Source organism: Dermacentor albipictus, chromosome 3, assembly GCF_038994185.2.
Source record: "Dermacentor albipictus isolate Rhodes 1998 colony chromosome 3, USDA_Dalb.pri_finalv2, whole genome shotgun sequence".
Lineage (NCBI taxonomy): Eukaryota > Metazoa > Arthropoda > Arachnida > Ixodida > Ixodidae > Dermacentor > Dermacentor albipictus.
Window position 1 is genome coordinate 154,310,451 of NC_091823.1, and position 24,550 is coordinate 154,335,000.

The window sequence follows — 24,550 nt, forward strand, 5'->3', positions numbered from 1 at the left end:
TATTCGTGGCTTTGAAGCCACATTCATGCAGTTCCCGACAAGTAAAAACTTTTTTTTTATCAGCCTCACTGTGTGATCCCATTTGTGGAGGCAGCTCACGCGCTCATACAACTCCAGAGAGTCAGCGCCACCGATACCCCGCAACGTACCTGGATGAAGCGGATGCGGGAGTACAACCCACTCGTCCACTGCCCGCGCAGTCGACGCAGCTGTTGCCGAAGTAGGCACCGTCTCCTGCGACATCGTGGGAAGAGTCGAAGCGGTGGCCACTGCGAAGCTCCGTTCTGAGTCACTGCCCTGCACCTTGTGGTGTTCACTCGCGACGCTCACGGCGCGCCGGACGACCACCACCGCGGGTTCGAGCACTCCGAGCCGCCGCGCGCGCAGGGCACCGCGCGTCCGCGCCTACTCCGGCCCGCTCCGTGTGCCGACGCGCAGCTGCGCGCGTACGCGCCCCGCCGGCCCCACAGCTTAGGGGAAGGCGAGACCGCGCGCGCGCAGCAAGGGAGACCCTAGGCAAAGCTCTCGAGAAGACAGAAAGTACATTTATTACACTGGGAGTCAATACAAACACATGTTTTAACATCACGTCCGAATATGAATCACACAAAACATAGCCGAATGGTCGCCGGTGGCCGCTAACGGCGCACCGCGACAGAGAGAGAAACAAAGAACAAAGAACCCCCAGCAGAAGAATTTGCCTATCCTTCGGTCAGCGCCTGCCATCGTGCGCCCCACAGCAGAGAAAGGGGAAATAGAGAGAAACGACAGACGAACAGACGGGGGCACGATCGGCAGACGCTGCCCCAGGACATCGAGACGACGGAAGAGTGCGCGCGCGCCCGGCGAGGCCGGGACCCCGACGAGCCGAAGTAACCATCGGCCGGCGGCGGACAAAGGGGGCCGCCGCCGGCAGAGAGGAACATGTACGCACCTTCCGACGCCCCGATGTGGTCTCTCCGGGACCCGTCTTGCGCGCGCTTACCCGGAGTGCACGCAAGCCGGGCCCGAATCCCGCCAAAATGTCGGCCAATAGGCGAAGCCTGTTGACCTTCGCGTGGGCGGGGTGACAGCAGAGCGACAGTGTTTTATGACCCGCTGCCACCCCGTCGAGGCAAGGAGGAGAGGGACACGGATCTCCGGCAACACAACGCAACGGCTTTACACAACCACCGCGAGAACCGGAAACCCCACATCCCTCCCTCCTTAAATGCTCCCTACCAATGCAAGGCTGTTGGCTCCGATGTCAGCCAGAGAAGAAAAGAAAACAAAGAACAAAGAAATAGTCATTACGTTGCCAATACCGGAGCTATCCATTGGCAGTTTGAACCTAAAATCACCAGCCCCCCCCCCAAAACATAAATAAAAAAAGACATCAAAGTAAGAAAAGCACGTTATTAGAACAAATCAAATAGGGACGTCTGAGCTACACAACACCAACACAAAAGAAAGTCCACACGAACCCGCGCCCCAACGCGAATATGCAAAACAAAAGCATCCACTGAAGAAAAGGCAAGAGCAACAACAAAAGACAAACTCTCAGAGACATAATGACATTCCGACACAAACGCGGACAAGGGAAAATAACAAAACATTGGCCTATACAAGCAATCAAAACAAAAGAGAATAACAAAAGGTTCAGAAGACGTACAGAGAAACAAGTAGTCTAACAAAGAAACACTGTACAAAGGCAAAACAAGGACAGAGAAAGACGGATAGAAGCCTGCCTGATTGCAGCAAAGTGGATAGCTGAGAGCTCTTTGAAAAGAAGTGGGTGGCGGATCCAAGGTTGTGGATCCGCATAGGCATGCCTCATCTCAGTATAAATGGTTACTCCGTCTGAGTTCAGGCGGACACAGTAAACGTGGTCTTCACTAGCGCGATGACATACGACTTCGACGCTAGCGGAAATTCCTTCCACGGACGCACACTGTTCATCCGCGACACCAATCAAGATTGACTTCGAATACGCGATGTCTATGTGATGAACAGACGTGGAAGGTTCGGCGATAGACGAAGAGTCGCTCCACGCCGGGCCAAGTCACAGCGCGAATCGATTTTAAATAAAACCTTGGCGCTCTGATGACCGTGCGATACTTGCCGGAGTGGCGCTAAATCGCGTTTCTCCGGCGCATGGGGTTACCACCTTGAACAAAGCTCCCACATTGCAGTGTTAGCGGGTGGCACGCAATCTTCCTCGGCCGAGCTCGTTGTGACCCCGCAGAGTGAACCCACCCGGGGCAACAGCGACACACGCTGTATCCGGCCCCGCGCGCCCGTTGCAATACCAGCAACGCTACGGCGCCCGCGCCCGTGCAATACCAGCCACGTTCCGGCGCTCCGCCTCCCTGAGGCCGTCGAAGAACTATTTACAATTATTTACAAACGGGTCACTCTGCGGTCCCTTCGGCGCTCTTCGGGCCGTTTAAAAAAAATAGAAAAAGACGATTCCGACACCCTTTGGTGGAGTGGCGGGTTTCGTTCCCCCGGCTGGCTTTCCACCCGGGCTGTCCTCCCCGTCATCGCCGCGGGGTAGCGGGGGAGCGTCCCCTTCTGCGCGCGCGACGGAGGGATGCCCGGGGCGCTTGCCTATTCGCGGAGCGGGCCTGTTTCGTGGCCTTTGTCTCCGCTCGGCTATGTGCTGCCAGCTTTGCCCTCAATTGGTGGTGCAGAAGGCACCACCACTAACCGGTCTTCCTAAAGGTGACAGAGGGCATATTAATAGTGCGTCAGCTATCAAGCCTTGAATTTTGCGAGGAAAGGCGCGCATCAACTGAGAACTGCCGGGCAAGCCACTGAGCCGCGCCAACAATAGCAAAACCGAGAACTTCTGCAGAGTTAGCCGGCCTTAGAGGCACTGTACCCGAGCAGTCCGCGCAATTAGCAGCCACCAGAATGGTAATGATGCTAGAGACCCACGAAAATCCGTCAGACTCACCGAATCGTTGAGCAGATGGAAGGACGGAAAAGACAGCCCTCCCGGTACGAATCGGCGAGGCCTCCGGCCCCGCTTGGTCTCCACAATCGATGACGACTGCAGCATCTCGGCGGCCACTTGACTCCTTTCCTCGTCCGCGCTTCGAAGCGCGGAACTTCGAGGCGGTTGTCCGATACGCTTACCACGCTACTTTTACTGAGGCAAGGTATGACGGAAGGAGTAAGAGGAAAATAGACGAATTCGGCACACGGATGAGAGACATGGCTCGGTTGACAAAGCGCGTTCGCAACGCAGCCCCTGCAACGCAGCAGCCCGGACCCTCGGCGGCCAGAGGCTGATTAGGCCCCTGGCCCCACGTTGGGCGCCATTTTGTGGTGTTCACCCGCGACGCTCACGGCGCGCCGGACGACCACCACCGCGGCTTCGAGCACTCCGAGCCGCCGCGCGCGCAGGGCACCACGCGTCCGCGCCTACTCCGGCCCGCTCCGTGTGCCGACGCGCAGCTGCGCGCGTACGCGCCCCGCCGGCCCCACAGCTTAGGGGAAGGCGAGACCGCGCGCGCGCAGCAAGGGAGACCCTAGGCAAAGCTCTCGAGAAGACAGAAAGTACATTTATTACACTGGGAGTCAATACAAACACATGTTTTAACATCACGTCCGAATATGAATCACACAAAACATAGCCGAATGGTCGCCGGTGGCCGCTAACGGCGCACCGCGACAGAGAGAGAAACAAAGAACAAAGAACCCCCAGCAGAAGAATTTGCCTATCCTTCGGTCAGCGCCTGCCATCGTGCGCCCCACAGCAGAGAAAGGGGAAATAGAGAGAAACGACAGACGAACAGACGGGGGCACGATCGGCAGACGCTGCCTCAGGACATCGAGACGACGGAAGAGTGCGCGCGCGCCCGGCGAGGCCGGGACCCCGACGAGCCGAAGTAACCATCGGCCGGCGGCGGACAAAGGGGGCCGCCGCCGGCAGAGAGGAACATGTACGCACCTTCCGACGCCCCGATGTGGTCTCTCCGGGACCCGTCTTGCGCGCGCTTACCCGGAGTGCACGCAAGCCGGGCCCGAATCCCGCCAAAATGTCGGCCAATAGGCGAAGCCTGTTGACCTTCGCGTGGGCGGGGTGACAGCAGAGCGACAGTGTTTCATGACCCGCTGCCACCCCGTCCAGGCAAGGAGGAGAGGGACACGGAGCCCCCGGCAACACAACGCAACGGCTTTACACAACCACCGCGAGAACCGGAAACCCCACAACCTCCACCAAATGTGTGTGTGTATATATATATATATATATATATATATATATATATATATATATATATATATATATATATATATATATATATATATATGGCATAAGCCTACATTATGTTCACTGTAGGACGACGGCCTCCCCCTGCGATCTCTACTTCCCCTGTCCTGCGTCAGCCGATGCCAACTAGCACCCGCAACTTCCCTATATTGGTTGCACCACCTAGTCTTCTATCGTCCTCTGCTCCGCTTCCCTTCTCTTGGTACCAATTCTGCCACCCTAATGGTCAGTGGTCATCTAATTTGCTCATTACACCACCTCCCAGCGCCATTCTTTTTCGCTAAATATCTATTTGAATATCGTCTATACCCGTTCGCTCTCCTCACCAAACCGCTCTCTTTCTGTCTCATAAGGTTATGCATAGCATTCTCCGTTCTATCGCCCTTTCCGCGATCCTTAACTACTTCTCAAGCTTCTTGGTCAGTTTCCAAGTCCCTGCCCCATATGTCAGCACCGGTAAAATGCACTGATTGTATAATTTCCTTTTCAATTATAGCGGTAAGCTCCCAATCAGGGGCTCGCGAAGTCTGCCGCATACGATCCAACCCATTTTTAGTCTTCTGTGAATTTCCTTCTCATGGTCATGGTTCCCTGCGAGTACTTGACCTAAGCAAACGTACCCCTACATAGACTCTAGAGGCTTTCTTGCAATTTTGAACTCTCTCTCCCTTATCAGGTAATTTACCATTATCTTTGCTTTCTGCATATCGATCTTATACCCCACTCTTGCTCTCTCTCTTTTAGGGTCCTCAATCACTTTTTGTAGCTCGTACGGAGTGTTGCTGAATAGAGCAATGTCATCGGCAAACAGAACGTCGCTGAGGTATTCGCCGTCGATCCCTAATCCCAAACTTTCCCAGTTTATTAGCTTGAATACTTCTTCCAACCACGCAGGGAACTGCTTAGGAGAGATTGTGACTGCTTGTCTGATACCTTTGTTTCTGGGTATCTTCCTACTTTTTTTGTGCAGAATTAGGGTGGCTGTGGAATCTCGGTAGATATTTTGCAGGGTATTTACGTAAGCGGTCTTTACTCCTTGATAACGCGATGCCCCTATGATTGCTGGTATATCTACTGAATCAAATAGTTTTTCGCAATCTATGAAAGCCATATAGAGAGGCTTATTGTACTCTGCGGATTTCTCGATAACCTGATGAATGACATGGATGTGATTAATTGTAGAGTATCCCTTCCTGAAGCCAGCCTGTTCCCTTGGTTGACTCAAGTGCAGTGTTGACTTCATTCTATTGGGTATTATTGTGGAAAATATTTTGTATAATACTGGGAGTAAGCTAATCGGCCTATAATTTTTCAATACTTTAACGTCTCCCTTTTTGTGGATTAGTATAATATTTGCGTTCTTCCAGTTTTCGTGTGACCCTTGCAGTCGATAGACACTTCGTATAGAGGGCCGCCAGTTTTCTTAGCATTATGTCGCTTCCATCTTTGATTAAATCGACTTTTATTCCATCTTATCCTTCCGCAATTCCCCGTTTCATGCGTTGCAAGGCCCTTCTGACCGCATCTCTAGCTATAGGAGGAGTTTCTGAATAATGTTCATTCTTGTTTCGAATAGACTACTCCTGAGTCATCTAGGTACTGTACAGGTGAGTATGCAATTCGTCTGCTGCTTTTATTATACCTTCGAGATAGCTCATGATATTACCCTGCCTATCTTTTTTTTCCTTTTCAGTTTCCTTTTCACTTATTTCAAGCTGCGTTCAAGTTGTAACTTCTAATATCGCTTATTTCTGCTTTGCTGATCAGTTTTAATATTTCTGCGAATTCTATCTGATCTCTTGAGTTGGACACGTTGATTTTTTTTTGTTTCTTTATTAGGACCTTTGTTACTTGGAAGAGCTTGCCTACTGGTTGCCATGGTGCCTTGCCTCCCACTTCAAGGGCTGCCTCTGAAGCCAGCCTCGTTATGATTTCATTCATTACCTCTATGTCATCATCATCACGTCTCTGTGTTAAGGCTGCATATTGGTTTGCAAGTACCAGCCTCAATTTGTCTGCTTTTAACCCTACTGCCTATAAGTTAATCTGTTTTTTTTTACTAATTTTACTCTTTCTCTATTCAAATAAAATGGAATCTTCGCCCCCAGTAAACTATGATAACCGCACTTTACCTTACCCATCACTTCTACATCCTTCACTATGCTGGGATGGGCCGGAAGTATGGAATCAAATTCATTTCTTGTTCACCATTAGGGCTTTCTCAGGTCCATTTTCTGTTGCTACGTTTCTTGAAAAAGGTGGTTATTATTCTCAGCTTATTCCTTTCTGCGAATTATACCGTCATCTCTCCTGTAGCGTTTCCAGGATCGATACTTTAGTTACAATTGCCTGTTCACACGCCTGCTTTTCCACCACTTTTGCATAGAAGTCACCCATTACTACTATGTACCGCGTTTACACTTTTCTCATCGCTAACTCAACATCTTCATAAAGCTGATCTACTTCCTCATCTTCGTGATTGGACGTTGGAGCGTAGTTTTGCACTACCTTTAATCTATAGCTCTTATTGAGTTTCATTACGACTACTGCTACCCTCTCATTAATGCTGTAGAAGTCGCCAGTGTTGCACGCTGGGTCCTTATGAATTAGGAATCCTCCCCCGTATTACTTCTTATCCGGGAGACCGCTATAGCAGAGGCCATCGCCGTTATTCAGCAATGGTTAAGCCTCATCATTTCTTCTAATCTCACTAAGGCCGATGATATCCCTAACAATATCTGATAGTTCTTCGAAGAGTCCTGCTAGTTAGCCTCACTTGAGATGGTTGAGATAGAATGATATCTATAGTGGCTCCACCGCCACCGTAGCCCTCCATAAAGAAAGCAACAAAATTCCTACAATGAAAGGAGTCAGGCAAAGAGATACGATCTCTACAATGCTATTCACAGCGTGCTTACAGGAGGTATTCAGCGACCTAGATTGGGGAGAATTGGGGATCGGAGTTAATAGAGAATACCTTAGTAACTTGCGATTCGCTGATGATAGTGCCTTGCCTAGTAACTCAGAGGACCAATTGCAATGCACGCTCACTGATCTGGAGAGGCAAAGCAGAAGGGTGGGTCTAAAAATTAATCTGCAGAAAACTAAAGTAATGCTTAACAATCTCGGAAGAGAACAGCAGTTTACGATAGGAAGCGAGGCACTGGAAGTGGTAAGAGGATACATCTACTTAGGACATGTAGTGACTGCGGATCCGGATCATGAGACTGAAATAATCCGACGAAAAAAAAAAAATGGGCTGGGGTGCGTTTGCCAGGCATTCTCAAATCATGAACAGCAGGTTGCCATTATCCCTCAAGAAAAAAGTGTATAACAGCTGTGTCTTACCAGTACTCACGTATGGGGCAGAAACCTGGAGGCTTACGACAATGATTCTACTTAAATTGAGGACGAAGGAAGGAGCTATGGAAAAAAGAATGATGGGTGTAACGTTGAGGGATAAGAGAAGGGCAGATTGTGTGAGGCGACAAACGCGAGTTAATGACATCTTAGTTGAAATCAAGAAAACGAAATGGGCATGGGCAGGACATGTATTGAGGAGGGAAGATGACCGATTGTCAATAAGGGTTATGGACTGGATTCCAAGGGAAGGAAAGCGTAGCAGGGGGCGGCAGAAAGTTAGGTGGGCGGATGAGATTAAGAAGTTTGCAGGGACGACATGGCCACATTGGATGTACATGGCCGGGGTAGTTAGAGAAGTATGGGAGAGGCCTTTGTCCTGCATTGGGCGTAACCAGGCTCATGATGATGATGAGATGGTTCGGGTGTTAAACGTTGCAAGGGTCAGTTTCCATTGGCGGCCTGTCCGGACTCAGACATTCTTAGCACCCTCTGCTGCATTGCAAGTCTGACCGCCGCCTTGGTATGGGTGCCCCGCAGCCGCTGTAGACTGAGGGCCATTGGTTCATTGAAGATATATTTAATGAGGTTGCGGCCGAACACTGCACCAGGGAGGCCAATTCCTGCTCTGATGAGGGAGTGTCTCTGTTTAAGCTTAGTAGGCCTTCCTAATTTTGTTGTACCTGGATTAGTATAGCCCCACTCACTCTCAGCATCTTTCTCCGTTGTCGTGCGTCACTCCAGGCCTGCAGATGTAGTGCACTGGAGAATGTAAAAAAAAAGACAGGAGGGGGGGGGGGGGCGGGGATTTGAACTGAACACTACCACCACCGAGCACTCGGCATAGCTCAGTAAGATAATACCACCGGCAGCAAGGCTAACTTGTAATGGATGAGTACGCTCCAGAGAGACCTACATGCCTGAGAGATCCGCTAATTTGTCCGCCCTTTGCGGATCATATGTTAAAGAATATAGTATCAATTCTCCGTCGTCCTAGCTTCTTGCTTCCTGAATCTCACGCACGCACAATGTATTGAACGCGCCGAAGTACACGATATGTTTTCGCTGAAATCGAACTTACTTGAATAAGACTTGCGTGTAAAAATAAAAAAAAGGAAACCACGTCACTGCTTTTGCAGCCGACGCGTCTCCATATCCTTCTGATTACCCGCAGGATGCCTTGAACATCGACGGCTCATTACGTCCCATGGTCCCTACAGACCTCGCACCTGACCACGCAGCCGCCCTATATTGCCTTTTGCTTGCCCTGCCGCGAAATATTTGACAATGACAATCCACCACTTGCTCAGACGTCCCTTGTTGCGCATCGGATAAACACTGGTGATGCTGTTCCGTTCCCATTCACCGCCCACCATATCGCGTGTCTATGGCAGAGCGGCAAGTTATTCAGCAGGAAGTAAAGAAGATGCTCGCCAGAGGCATCGTTGCGCTCTCACCGAGTCCTTGGGCGGCCCCGGTGGTGCTCGTCAAAAAGAAAAATGGCACGTGGCGTTTCTGAGTTCATTACGGTCACCTAAACCAAACTACAAAAAAGGACGTTTAACATTTACCACTGATCGACGACGCTCTTGATTCTATTCACGGTGCCGAAAGCTTTCGATCCACGGACCTTCGCTCTCGTTATTGACAGATTTCAGTCGACGAGCAAGACCAGGAAAAGAGCGCTTTCGTCACTCCCGATGGCCTCTACCAATTCTAGATTATGCCGTTCGAACGTCGCTCTGCTGCAAGGTTCCAAATGGTCAACTTACCTTTGTTACCTCGACGACGTCCTTTTGTTTTCTCCTACATTAGAGACGCACCTTCAGCTCGTTGCAGCTATCCTTGACGTCTCCTGAAAGGTGTGGGCTCCACTTAAACTAATCGAAGTGCCACTTCGGGTGCAGACAGATTACAGTGCTAGGCCATCTCCTCGATGCTTCCGGAGTAGGTTGCGGAGAAGGCTCGAGCAGTAACGGCTTTTCCTATATCTCAGCCTGTCAAAAACGTGCGGAGTTTGTGGGGCTCTGTTCTTATTTCCGACTGTTCGTGCAAGATTTCGCAGCAATCGCTCCACCACTCACTGAAATTTTGAAGACGCACCTTTTACGTTTGCGTTCCCTTCAGGTTGCCGCATTTTCACGCCTTGTCACGATTCTCACTAATGCACCGGGCTTTACCCACTTTGAGTCGTCCGCACTTACATAGGTCTGAACCAATGTCAGTGGTTATGGGATCGGCGCAGTCTTATCGAAACACCAACACACCCACGACCGCGTTATATCAACACTTGCCGGCTCCTTACAACTGCAGAGCGCAACTATTCGATTACCAAGCGTGAATGTCTTGCTCCCAACTGGGCTGTTTCAAGGTTCCGCCAATATTTATATGACAAGCCCTTCGCAGTAATAACAGACCATCATGCGCACTGTTGGCTTTCGTCGCTCAAGAATCCTACTGGCTGGCTCGGTCGTTGGGACTTCCGACTAAAAAAATATCTCTACACAGTGACTTAAAATTCGGGACGTCAACCCAGTCGAAGATGTGACCTCTACGTCTGATACTGACACCGACGCCTGCGTTCTCTCTATATTTCCACTGCTCAATGTCGCCAACGAGCAGCGCCGTCACCCGTCCTTGCGTATCATCATTGACCGCCTGGAATCGTTCACTTGCCGACAGTTCCCTTCGCTTGTTCACACTTCAAGATGGCGTACTCTACCGCCACAACCTTCATCCCGACGGCCCTGCATTACTCCTTGTGATTTCTAAGCACCTTCGCGCGACTGCTCTCCATGAGCTTTACGACCTCCCCACTGGCGGTCACCTGGGTTTGTCACGTATCTACGACCGCATCCACCAACGCTTCTTTTGGGCAGGGCTTGCTCGCTCCGTACGAAGATACGTAGCTGCTTGTGAGAAATGGCAGGGACGCAAGACACTATCGACGTTCCCTGTTGCGTACCTTCAACCGCTCCTAATTCCCGCAGAACCATTCTTTCGGGTTTCCTTGGACTTACTTGGTCTTTTCCTCTTTCTACTTCTGGGAACAAGTGGATCGCGGTGGCCACGAAATGGGGCACGCGCTAGACCATCGCCAGAGGGCTTCCTACAAGCTGCGCTACAGATGTCGCCGATTCTATTCCACATGGTATGGGTCTGCCAGGCTAATACTTCCTTAGAAACTATAGAACACCCAACGTGAGAAGGATGGGAGGCAGCCCTGTCCAGCTCAACCCTCGAGAAAAAGCGTGTCCTGGTTGAAAGAGCTAGGGCGGCGGCCTTAGCCAACGGAATTCCGAAATATGAACCCGACCACCCTTCTCCTAACTTCCTTCCCTTTTCCTTTAAACAAAACGTCTTCATCACCATCATCTTCTACGCGACGTGATTTTATTACATGAAGCTCCACGGCAATTTCTCACAGACCGTGGCCGGACATTTCTCTCAAAGGTTATCGCGGACATCCTGCAGTTCTGCGCCACCAGGCCCAAGCTATCCAGGTTATTACATCCGCATATAACTGGCCTCATGGAGCGTCTCAATCGCACTCTCACACATATGCTCGCGAAATATGTCTCCTCAGACAACACTGACTGGGACCTCACTATAGCGTTTTTAACATTTGCTTATAATTCTTCACGCCACGACACAGCGGGTATTCCATATTATTCCTTCTGTTCGGCCGATTACCAGCACTGCCCATCGACACAACCCTCCTTGTTCGCGCGGCACCGACAAGTGAATATGCACTTGATGTCATCGCCCGCAGTGCCCAGGCAAGGGAAATTGCCCTTGATAATCTTCTGAAATCACGAGAGGCAAAGGCGTTTGCACTACCGGCGACCATGAAACGTGGACGGCCCGCTTGGTTCCTTGGTGCTTCTATGGTCTACATCGCGTCAGATGAGCATGTCAGAAAAACTGCTGTCTAGTTACACAGGCCCATAACGAGTGCTTCGTGCCGGGACTCCCATTACCTATCAGATCGCCCCTGCCCCCCATCTGTTTCCCAATCCAGTAATATCGTACACCTTACACGACTGAAGCAGTATCACCCTCCCAGTGATGACATTCAGACGCTGCGGGACGTCGCTTCTGCGGCCAGAGGATTATGCTACACGCGTGAGGTATTTGATTGTTTGAGCGAGGAGCGTGGGGGCCATCACAAGGAAGAACAAACTGGCCTAGCACTGTGAATCTAAGCGGCCAACGCCGCAACCGCTGTTGTTAAGATAACCTGTCAATAGTTTCTGGTATTACTGACATAGCCTTCGCGTAACAATATATATATATATATATATATATATATATATATATATATATATATATATATATATATATATCATTCGCTGGTAGATTTTTCGCGATGGAGTTTCTGGTTCCACCCCGATCGACGCACGTCGTGATTTTGGGCATCGACTTTTTGCGGCAGTGTGGTGCGACCGTTGATTGTCGCGCGGGGGAAGTTTGCGTCGATGGCCATCTTTCGTCCGGGCTCTTAGAGGAAATTTGCAGTCAAGGTGAACTGCGTCTGTCTGCAGATACTGCTGTGCCTGCACCCACCTCTGTGTGCGTGCCGGTTGTATGTCGCGGTGAAGTTCCAGACAGTTTCGATGCCTCCGTAGAGCCAATGCATCTAAATTGTCTGAAGAAGAACGTTTTTGTCCCTCATTGTGTGGTATCCATCGGCAACGGGCGTGCTGGCTTGTGGACGGCCAACTGCTCGGCAGAACCCGTCCTGCTTCCAGACGGCTTGAAACTCGCCTACTTTACAGAATACACGACTTCGTCCGTAGCCGTACTAACAGACCCGCCGTGTGAACCTGCTGACCTTCGCCACGTCTCAGATAAAAGGCTTCTGTCTATGATAAGCAAGTCCCTCAGCACAAGGTAGTGCCACACCTTGGTGGATACGGTTTCTAAACATCTGTCAGTGTTTGACTTTGCGCAGCCGGACAAAGCGTTCTAGATTCCCGAGACATGAACACGCCATACTATCGATACGGTATCTGCGCCCCCGATCAGGCAAAAGCCTTATCGCGTGTCGCCTAACGAGTGCAAGATAATCAGGGAACAAGTGAGCGACATGATGAAAAATAGAATAAGACAAGAGTCCTCGAGTACTTGGGCAATTCCGGTCATACTCGTCAGAAAGAAAGACGGTAACTCGAGATTTTGCGTCGGTTATCGAAGAATGAACGCCGTGACTAAGAAGGATGTCTACCCGCTGCCCCGAATTGATGATGCAATTGATTGCCTTCATTCGGCCTCTTATTTTTCTTCAGTGGACCTGCGCTCAGGATATCGGCAAATCCCGATACACCCAGCAGACAAGAAGAAAACGGCCTTCATAACCCCGGATGAATTATTCGAATTCAATGTTATGCCATTTGGGTTGTGCAATGCTCCAGCAACCTTTGAAAAGTTCATGTACACCATTCTGCGTGGGTTAAAATGGAACATCTCTATGTGCTATCTTGACGACGTTGTTATATTCTGGCGCACATTCAATGAGCACAATACACGCCTGGATATTGTCCTCGACTGCATCAAAAACGCCGGCCTGGTTCTGAACTCCAAGGAATGTAACTTTGGTGACCGTCAAGCCCTTGTGCTAGGCCACCTGGTTGACAAAGGCGGTATCCGGCCTGATCCACTCAAGATGGCTGCTGTTGAGGCATTTAATGTCACCGCAGTCAGCGAAGCAACTTCGTAGTTTTCTGGGTTTTTGCTCTTACTTTCGCCGATTTATTCCTGGTTTTGCTGACGTCGCTTATCCTCTGACAAGTCTACTACATAAAGACGCACGGTTTGAGTGGGTCCCCCGAGTGCGAGTCTGCATTTCGTCAGTTGAAGTTCCTTCTGACCTCCCGAGCTATCCTTCGCCACTTCAATCCTACTGCGCCGAGAGAAATCCACACAGATGCTAGTGGCGTCGGTCTGGGTGCCGTCTTGGTCCAACGTTATGACGACCATCAGCACGTGATTGCTTATGCAAGCCGCTCATTAAGCAAACCTGAACGAAATTACACGGTAAAAGAGCAAGAATGCCTCGCTGTAATCCTTGCAGTTCAGCGATTTCGCGCGTACTTGTATGGACGCCCATTCCTAGTCGTCACAGACCACCATTCCCTGTGCTGGCTCGTGAGACTTCGCGACCCTTGTGGCTGCCTTGCGCGCTGGGCTTTGAGGTTACAGTAATATAAATTCACTGTTTCCTACAAGAGTGGCGGAAAACATGCTGACACAGACTGCCTTTCCCGTATGCCGCTTACCACGACGGAATGCGACGCAGACAATTTTGATCATCTCGTCGCTTCCCTGACATCCGCTTTTCCAGGTATCGATGCATTCGAAGCAGAACAACGGACAGACACCAAAATGGAGCCACTCTTCACTTCTGCCCATTCAAGTGCAACAAGCAGCTACTGTCTACGAGAAGCGCTCCTGAAAAAAAGTAACTGCTCAAGCACGGGTACACGCTTCTTTCTAGTGGTGCCGGAGCGTCTCTGGCCAGCAATACTTCAGGCTATGCACGATGGCCCTACCTCCCGCCACTTAGGCACTGTACGCACCCTTTATCGCATTCAAGAAAGCTTTTACTGGCCCTGGATGCGACATTCGGTTGAGTTGTATGTCGCCAGCTGCATACAGTGCCAACGTCGGTAGCGCCCAACCACTGCCCCATCTGGTCTCCTTCAACCTGTGCCGCCTCCCAGCTCACCCTTTCAGCAAGTTGGAATTGATCTGTTAGGCCCTTTTACAAGGTCATATAAGGTCATATAACGCTATTCTTCTACGACATGGACCGCCTGGTATTATCATAAGTGACCGGAGACGTCAATTCACGGCGGATATCGTGGAAGAGCTTGTGCGTTTATGTAACTCGCACCTCAGGCACTCGACATCATCCGCAAACGAACGGCCTCACTGAGCGCACTAATCGAACTATCACAAATATGCTTTCCATGTATGTTGCGTCCGATCACAAGAATTGGGATGAAGTTCTACCGTTTATTACTTACGCCTACAACACCGCCAAGCACGCGACAACCGGCTACAGCCCCTTCTTCCTTATATATGCTCGCCCGCCCCGGTAGACGCTCGACACTGACCTCCCTTTTTACCATCACGACAATCCTACGGTGACCGATAAGCTATGCCTCGCTGAAGAGGCTCGGAGACTTGCGTGTCTGCGGACTTTGGCATCACAAGGGAACTCCAAAGCCCACTACAACGCACGACATCACCCTGTTACCTATCACCCTGGTGATCTCGTTTGGCTTTGGACTCCCACAAAGAAGCCCAGTTTGTGCCAAAAGCTGCTGGCAAACTACGATGGACTGTATATTGTCATCGACAAAGTCAGCGAAGTGAACTATACTCTCGCGCACCTCACGAACACTGGTCGAAGTTCTGCTAGGACACAAGTCGCGCATGTGGCACGATTGAAATCATGCACGCCACGACAAGCTAGTTGACGTGCCCAGTGGGCTTTGTCTGCGAGGAGAGGTATGTTGCCTCCAAGCGCGTAAAAGGGACACGGGGATCAAGAAGAGAAGGGAAGAGGGAAACGAAGACTGTGCAGCGGCCATGCCTATTGTTCTGAGCCTGCCGTTCTGGCTGTCGCACGCCTAAATAAACCCCTCTTCCCCGTGCTTGTAACAATATATATATATATATATATATATATATATATATATATATATATATATATATATATATATATATATATACAGCATAATATGGGGCGTAAAATAAGTTCGCGCGTTGAACAACATTCACTATCATGGCATTGAAGCCCCCAAAAAACTGCTTCGCATTTCGTAGAGAAATTATGGTCCTCATGTAATAGGGCGTTCCAACACTTACATCTCTGACATACATAGGAGGTACCGAAGAAAGCACTATCCCGTAAGCGACACCGTGCTGGAGTCTCACTGTTAAACGTTCGCGCTTTTCACTCCAGATATTTCACTACAATTTAGCCCATTCCATTTGCTACAATTGAGATGGCTGCTTATCCGAAGCATTTCCTACTAATGAGTAGTTATCAGTTCTCGCTGAAAAACGGTTGTCACTGTGAGATAACTGCTCAGTGCCTATTTTAACGCAGGTTAGGCATGCCATGGGGTGATGGAGACATCTTTTTGGGCTCGATACCGATTACCCACATAACGGGTATGATGTTCTCTATGACGGCTATTCTGGAGGGAGCTTGTTGCGCTCTTGTATCAGACAAGCTGACCCCTACGGAAATCCTGGACACAGTCATCAAGTACAAGGTAACCACGTTTTTGAAGTGCACTTGTTGTTAGCGGAATTAGAAAAGTCTCTTTATGCGGCTCGGTAATCTTGCCATTGAAGAATACCCAATGATACTTCTGTAAAGTAAATGTTTAGTAAGTTGTCATCTCCACACTTCCGAAAAGACGCAGGAAATGCGACGACTGTTCAAAGCTTTGCGCTTATGTTCTCTGGCATTGGAGCATTTTCACGCTGTTGTTCAAGCATTGGCATATTTTTTTTGTACTGAATTTTTCGAACACAATTCAGAAGTAAACCTCTTGAGAAGTGAAGCACATATATGTATGCAGGTACACTCAAATGAGAAAGATTTTGTGGAGAGGGTTCAGTAGCAGAACAACATCGATTTGGTGGACCTGACTGGTAGTGGGTATTTGTGCGCATTATGGAAAAATAAAAGGAGTGTGTCATAGGTTAGCATGTAATTTGTTTAAAACACACATGGAAGAAAACTAACTAAGCCCCACCTATTTTCTGGAATTCTTATTTTATCCTAAAAGTTCACGAATAGCAATTTTACCGAAGTGCTAAGGAGGCGATCGCTTAGCGCTACGAGCACACATTGACTCCAAGTCAACGGACAGTATCACACTGCTACAGGAGCATTATTTACCTTCTAATTCGTTTAGCATTCTTTACGAAACTTAGATAACTTGTGACTGTCTAAACCACTTTCTTGAGCCTATGCCGAGAGAGTGCAGTCTAACCGAAAGGTAAAAACCAACCTGCCCTGCTTTGGTACCGGTCGACTGATGGTGCCAGCTTTATTGGTGGTACTCTGTGAATCTACATGGTGGTAAGGGGCGTAGCTAGATTTTTCGTACATCAGTGTTTAGTTCGTGGGACTCCCAACACGTGGCTTAATGACCTTAAGCTTTTAAAACTTCCCACGGTGACATGTGATCACGTCAACCAAAGAAAAATAAATGAAAATAACGCTAACCCTGTTCATTCAACTTTCCCACAACGCTTGTCCTGCCGGCAGTATCAGTGATTTTGATTATGAGTGACCGCTCGTCGGCCGGAAATTACGTTTCATCCTAAGAACGTGTAGTCGCGACAAGGAAAACCCGGTGATTGTACAGTGTTTTTCATAGATTTCCCGAAAGGCAGCCACGGCTTTTTGTTTCTACGTATTTTATTTAGTGCAGAGGAATTAACAGGCTAGGATAATTGTCGGACGCCCTTCGCGGCAGCTTTAGTTCGGGCCCAACTGCGATTTCACCTATTCAAATACATGTAAAACGCAGGACCACGTTTCTGAAATAAGCACCGGCCAATATTAATAAAATTTGTTGCATTTAAATTTAAATTACATTCTAGCGAATCTTGGAAGCGGAATTTCAGATTAGTTTTGGATGTTCTACAAAGAAAAATGTTAAGTTTGAAAAAGAAAGAAGCATGATGCTTACAAATTCGCAGATCTGCACCTAGAATAGATATCGCAGTTGTATAAACTGCATCCACCAGAGCATCCAAAGCGGACAAATGTGGTATGTTGATTCAGATCTTACGTGAATTTGTTACATTGTTTACAATGGCTTCACAAGAATTCTACTCCGAAATTAATTTCATTTTTTGAGGGACATTTATAATAGAACAATTATAGCCGCTTTAGATGCACTTTTAGGAGTAATTCACGAAAGTGCGATATCCTTTTTCATTGCTAAGACACCGCTAGTCTCGTTTTCTGAATATATGCGATTCTCTCCCTTTTTTATCAAACAACTCACGACCTAAAAAAATTCACAGCTAACAATAACTACATTATAATTTTTTTTATTTAAATACAACCAAGCTGTATCGTGACGATGAACGGCGCGAACTCAGGAAACAATGCACGCACATTTATTGCGGTTCATACATTTATAGGGCTGTGGGGAGAGAAGGTAGGAGTAAACAGGGAAGAGGGTAAGGGAGCATGTTGCACTGAACCGGCTGCTGATAGCAGGCAAGTAGCGATACCCGATATGATACATTCCCCCCCCCCCCTTTTAATGTTCGTCATTGGCCATCGGTAATTTGTTGAAAGTCCATGTTGTAGGCTAACCGCATGGGTGGCCTTGTGGGTCGCGTGGACCGCCTTGGCAGTGGAGGCACCGGCAGCAGTGGAGGTTGTGCCATCGCACCAGTGACTGCAGGGTCCTGTGGCGATGATGGGGCATGCTGGGTTTCGGTTGGTTGGTTCTCAGGTGGTTGGTTCTCAGCAGAGTTGCTCTCATCCGATGAGCATGAAGCTAATCGCTCCCTGGTAACGAGCAAGTGCTGTCGGTCGCGCCGCAGAACGCTGTCATCGGCTCGAACTAGGTAGGACCGTGGTCCGGCCGGTGCGATCACCTGACCTTTTCTTGCCCATGAGGAACCTCTTATGCGCACGACATCACCTTCTTCAAGGGGTGGCAAGTTCCGGCAGTAGTGTCGTGACTACTTGTGCTTGCTGACCTGTGTGATCGGCTGCGGGCGGAAGTCCGGCAAGCGGGTGCGAAGGCTCCTTCCTTGAAGCAGCTCTCCAGGCGACCGGCCGTCTTCTAAAGGACTTGTTCTTTAATTTAATACGCCAAGCCAAAAATTCTCATTTCCTTCGCTTGTCTTTTTAAGAATCCTTTTGATCACTTGTTCGCCCTTTTCCATAAGGCCATTGGAGCGCGTAAATTGTGGGCTAGATGTCACGTGCTTAAAGTCATACAGTTTTGAAAAGCGTGCAAACTCGCGGGAAGAAAACTGCGGTCCGTTATCGGTGCAAACTTCTGATGCTATGCCATATCTTGAAAACATTGCGCTAAGTCTTTCGATGACAGTACACGCACTGAGATCGGACAACTTCTCGACGTCTGGAAAGTTTGACATCGCGTCATAAGCGCACAAATAATACTTTCCTCCGTATTGAAATATATCGACACCAAGTCGCTGCCAGGCTTGGGTCGGTGTTGAACGAAGCATTAATGGTCCTGCGGGCTCACTGTAAGCGTACTTTCTGCAGATTCCACATTTCTGGTGCCATGCTTCCATGTCAGAATTTATCCCGGGCAAGTAAACGAGTTGCCTAGCTCTTGCTTTGCTCTTAGCGATACCAAGATGTCCTGCATGAATCCGCTTTAATGGCTCAGCACGCATGCTGGTGGGAATTATCACTTTAGTGCCTTTCATGAGTATGCCGTTTACCAATGACTGCTCCGATGCAACAGACTTTAGGCAACCTTCTATGGGCTTGCCTGTCGAAATGGGTTCTACAACAACCTGCAGATAAGGATCCGCCGAAATCTTTCACTCACGGTTGTCGAGAGCATCTTGATGGCGTGCACTTCAACGTCATCCGTGTCCCCCTTGGATAGGTGACCTTGACCTTGGGATCGTGACCTTGGGATCGGTGGCCTTGACAGCATATCGGCGAGGTCCATCTGTTTGCCTGGAACGTATGTTAGTGTGTAGTTGTATTCTGGTAGTCACAAAAAGAAACGCTGAACTCTGGGAGGCATGTCCCCAATTGCTCTCTCCCGCGGAAAAAGTAAAATTATTGAAGACTTCCACAGCGTCTTCACCCGCCAGGCAGAGTAACTGTGCTGTTTTCACTGCGCTGGATCTTGGCTTTTCGGTGCACGACGTTGCTTGCCAAAAAATTTCAAAGTTTTGTTTGAAGATGCTCCAGCTCTTACCGCCGTCTCCGTTGATCCCCAGTCGCTCCGGTGGTCTGATGCTGTCCATTCTTGCGTTGTAGTTGCGATCGCCCTGCTGCTCACGGACGAGGGTGCCTATCCCACTTCTGACACCATGTATCGTGAGCATGAGCGGTGCGAACTCAGGAAACAATGCACGCACATTTATTGCGGTTCATACATTTATAGTGCAGTGGGGAGAGAAGGTAGGAGTTAACAGGGGAGAGGGTGAGTCACACGTGAGCACGTTGCAATGAACCGGCTGCTGATAGCAGGCAAGTATGGATACCCGATATGATACACTAGCTAATCAAATTTGGTGCTGTGATTGCGGGGAAATACGATTTCTCAATTTCCGTGTATTTAGGTAGGACGCCCGACCTGAAGCGTTCTCAACGTCACGCAGCATGTCCGATTGATGCCGCATTGAATGGATTTAGTTTTTCTCCTATCAGTTTCGCTAATGTACTACCTAGTATTTCCCTAGCAATTTTCTTTTCCGCACTGTTAGGCTACTGCAGTAGCTCCAAATCGAGAAAAGATGTGCTTAGGTATCAAGATGGACGCATGAACAAGTTTGCTTTGTACATTCGCGCTAAGGTACTACGCAATAGTTGTGCGAGCTGTTTATTTGTAATCGTCCTTTAGCATGCTATGGCTTAAGCTTCCCACAGAATCCTGCTACATTCACTGATGACTGCTCCAGGTGTACCTTTAGACATGACGTATATAATACTTGCATTTAGTTGTCAAAGCAATGCCCTGTCATGGTTATTCTCGTACATGAAAGATGACCAGCGTGGAAGATTATTGTGCAGGAATACATGCAGGATTTGTTTCTTCTTTGTTCCCTTTTGTTTGTACCATGTTGCCGTTCGTCCTTGAAAATGTGCCCGCAATCCAGACTAGTAGGTATCGAGCGGTAAAAAGGGTGCTCACCTACTGAAACGATTCCCGCACAACTTCTCCCAAATACTTTCATTCGAAGGGTTTGAGACTGTCTAGGACATCATTAAGGACTGCTGTCCGTTCGAGGAAGGTGACAGTTGTCACATAAGACGATTTGTCTGCATCCTCATTGAACAGAAATTGGTATCGGCCTTCGAAGGAAAACACCATAGAGTGCATTGTACTTAACCTGATGGAGTCCGCGTCATAAATTTCAGACCCATGTCAAACCCGGTAAGGGCTCACCTTTTAAGGCTCACCCTATCGGGCTCACGTAGTCGGGTGACTACGCATATAAGTGTCTCGCTTATATGCGTTGTCACCCAATAATTGCGGAGCGCTGGCGTTGGCTATGGGACATACTGTACCTCTCTTGGAAACATGCCGACATTATCGCCTCATTTCGTGCTATTGGGTTTCTGCGGAGCTCTTTTTAACAGTGCATTTATCAGTTTCACAATTTTGTCACCCTTCCAACGTATCGCTTATATGCGTAGTCACCCGATAGTTGCGGAACGCTGGCGTAGGCTATGGGACATACTGTACCTCTCTTGAAAACATGCCGACATTATCCCCTTATTTTGTGCTATTGGGTTTCTGCGGAGCTCTTTTTCACAGTCAATTTATCAGTCTCAAACTTTGGTCCCAAACCCGGACAACGTACGTTGTGGCTTTTCATCTTTACGTTATCTCTACATTTAACTTGTGCTGTCCTAAGATTTTCATCTGTTTCATCTTTCCTGAAATACCCGCATTTGTTCGGCCTCTGTTCAAATTTTGGTGGATTTTTGATAGACGTTGAAACCATTGCCCTACATCTGACCAGTCTGCTCAAAAAGTCCCTTAGTTTTCCTGAGGCCGTCTGCAAGCATCTGCCTTCTTGCCCTTTATTAACTTCCAGAATTGACTATAAAATATAGGCCATACTGAGGACTACATTCTCACGGAAGTCGGCAATCACACAATGGCCCTTGGATTTACAATCTTTAAAATAAGTTTTCCATGAACACGACAGCCGCTTCTTCCCACTATATTATACCTATTTCTGTAATGAGCGCGATTCTAAGCATGTGATTTCGCAAACTAGAAAATTACGCGGATCCCACACGTGGTTGCAAGCGATGCAAGCGAAGCTCTGTGCTGTTTGCTTTGATTGCCAATATTTAGTGGTGATGGTGGCTGCGAATCTTTCATTTCTGCAGCCCTTGGTCCAATACGAGAGTAGTAGGTAGATGGTAAATTTTACCTTGCGTGTGCCACTGCTCTTTGTCTGCGTAATACACGGAACCTACAGGGAGACATGCTTGCTTAAGGCGTTCTTATGTGCCATTCTTAGCGACCTGTGAGAAGTTTGAGCATTGTCGTTGCCTGACATGACATATCGCATCGCGGCAGAAGTGCTGGTAGAATAATGGGCATGTACGCGTGACCAAAAGTATACGGGCCACGGGAGCGCGTGCCACACTGCATCCACGCACCGCAAAGTGCATCGACGTGGTGCCTCCTGCGCATGTGCGTCCCATCATATCTGCTTGCTTGAATTGTAGCCAGGGGGGTCAATCTCTCCATGGCTGCCATTGGCTGTGTTCGAGCAGACGCTCTTTCGACGCTAGCGCTATGGTCCCCTTCAGTTACGGCCCTAAACGCTAGACTAAGCAGAAGCAAAATGGCAGCGCACACCATTGTTTATGTTGTCATGGCAACAGGAACAGTAGCGGTGCAGCGCCTCCTCTCCCAAACGTTTTTCTTTTCGTTTTTATTATGCCGATCCGCTCCCCTCTGCTCCCTTCCCCGGTTTCCCCCATGCCACGCACGCCGCTTATTTTTTGGTTTTTACCTATACGCGGCACGTTTTTTTTTTTTTTATCGAGCGCGTGCTACGGCGCACGACGCGCCAGCATGCAAGGAATACCCGCGCTACGCAGCGCATTGGCATTGCTCGCGAGCTGGTGCGTGGTGCGCCGTGGGCTATGCGTTGGCGCGCACGCAGTCTTGCCCATACGTATATTATACCAGCATGTGCCGGGACATAAAGAAATTCCAGTTCCAACACAACAGATTTTTGGTCTCGCTTTATTGACTTCGTTTCCGAAAACAGATATTTTTTTTATAACGTGGTGCCATACACGCTTAAAAATGAGCAAAAGTGAAAGGTGCATGACATATACAAGAGTATTAAACACAATAGTTCACAGACGGTGAAATAACAAAAGAAAGCGATAGAAAACGCGAAGGCCGTTTCATGTACACACACATAAATAATCAAGATTTTTATATAACGCCCTCAAGACCGAAATGTAGACGAGCTTCTGATATATGCGCTAAGATATTGCACAAAACTGGACGACATATATGACATAGTCATAACAACCATAAAAAGGGAAAACTCACTGGTAATGGCAAAAACAATGAGACACGAAATACCTAAAAAATAGAATAAAATGCTAATATTGTTTGATTGGGAGCCATAGAAAAAAATGAGCTTACTTATAAATCTGCACGAAAGTACATGAAATGCGTGGCATGTTCCCTACTGCTGAACAAATTGAAAGAGACATGCTAAAACCTGAAATACACATTATCACATTATTTTGCACGTGGCCACAACTTGAGTAACGGTGGCAAGGGGAAAAGAAGGTAGTCGGCTTTTGCAGCAGCACATAGAAAACATTCGCAGAGGGTCTTATTCCTCAATCAAAGACCAGGTAAAATAAGCCAACAACACGACTTTTCATTCGATTCGATTGCAATGCTTAGCAATAAAATTAACTCCCTTAAAGCAATAAGACGTACCTGCTTGGCACTCTTTTGTATAATAAACACGAACTGCAAAAATCTGCATGTAGGACACTTGCAATGCTCATGCATTCTAGGAGAAAAAAAAAAGGCATATCATGCCTACACATGAAGGTTGTTCGCGGGGTTTTCCCATCGGTGGTTACTGAGATAGTACACAAACACGAACAGTAATTTTTCAGGTGTTAGTACGTTTGTAGAACGTGACACACAGAAAAAGCACTGAGGGTGGTATGGAAAGCTGGGCCAGTTACTGAAGTTGCATAATGAGACTTGACACAGAAAAACACAAGTCATACACCAGGTGACATTGAGGAGGAACATCTGTTTGTCAGCTTTCTCTACCGGGAAGAGGCAAATGTAGCACAATCAAGGCGCAACGACGTCCGAAGCCCCATGGAGCCCACACATGAACAGGGCTGTGTTCGTGTACATACGCCTTCTGATGTCCTTGCGTCTGAGCGCTCACCTGTCGTCTTTAGGCACCCGGAACAACCTTGCAGGGCTTGTTTTTGAGGTATTTGTGCACCACTGCACGATGCACGAGCGTTACGACTCGCGAAACGGGTGAAACATCGCGGATCACAAGCGCACAGTAACCGAGGACCACGAAACTGACGACCCTACCCACGCCGGTCAACGCACAGCAGCGCAAGTTTCCCGATAAGAGCAGGCAACAAAACACAAAACGTCATGCAGAGCTGGCACCGGGCTGGTGGGGCCGCACGGCGTGCACGCGGAGACAGTCAAAGGTGAGGCAGTTGCGAGGGAGAGCGATTGGAGTGCAGTTGGAGGGGAAACAGATCGGCCACCTGGATTGGCGCGCGTGTGCGCGACGATCTACGAGGCCATGCAAGGGAAACGGGTTTTCGGGTTCACCCAATACAGAGATAACGCCAATTACCTCTGTCATTGAAACCGGGAAGTTTACCCCCACTTATGTAGCTTTGCCCGACATGGTTATGGTGCTCGTGGACTAAACGTCCGCTGGCCGTCATTTTCTCTGTTCCGTCAAATCTGGGCCATTGTTTTACACAGTGGCTGTGGCTGGGCTGGCACGCACATAAGCATGCACTTCACTTCGTTTTATAGTTTTTTGGGGGTTTATCACGCTCCGCACTGCCTTCTCTGACGCCCTTAGAGGACTCGCGCAAAATGGCTTTCTGAGGCATTGTATTATCTCGAAATGTTTTAATGTTTGCTGCCTCAGGTAGAAATGACGTTT

At 48.6% G+C, this 24,550-nt stretch overlaps 1 protein-coding gene across 2 annotated transcripts in view; it reads left to right on the top strand.

The window, feature by feature from the left end:
* The window catches only part of LOC135920025 (luciferin 4-monooxygenase-like), a 125,262-nt gene that overhangs the window by 39,242 nt on the left and 61,470 nt on the right, over positions 1 to 24,550 (top strand). For both annotated transcript variants that reach the window (XM_065454091.2, XM_070534798.1), the window contains exon 4: positions 15,738 to 15,906. In XM_065454091.2, coding sequence (XP_065310163.2) covers positions 15,738 to 15,906 — 169 coding nt within the window. The remainder of the gene's footprint in view (positions 1 to 15,737; positions 15,907 to 24,550) is intronic.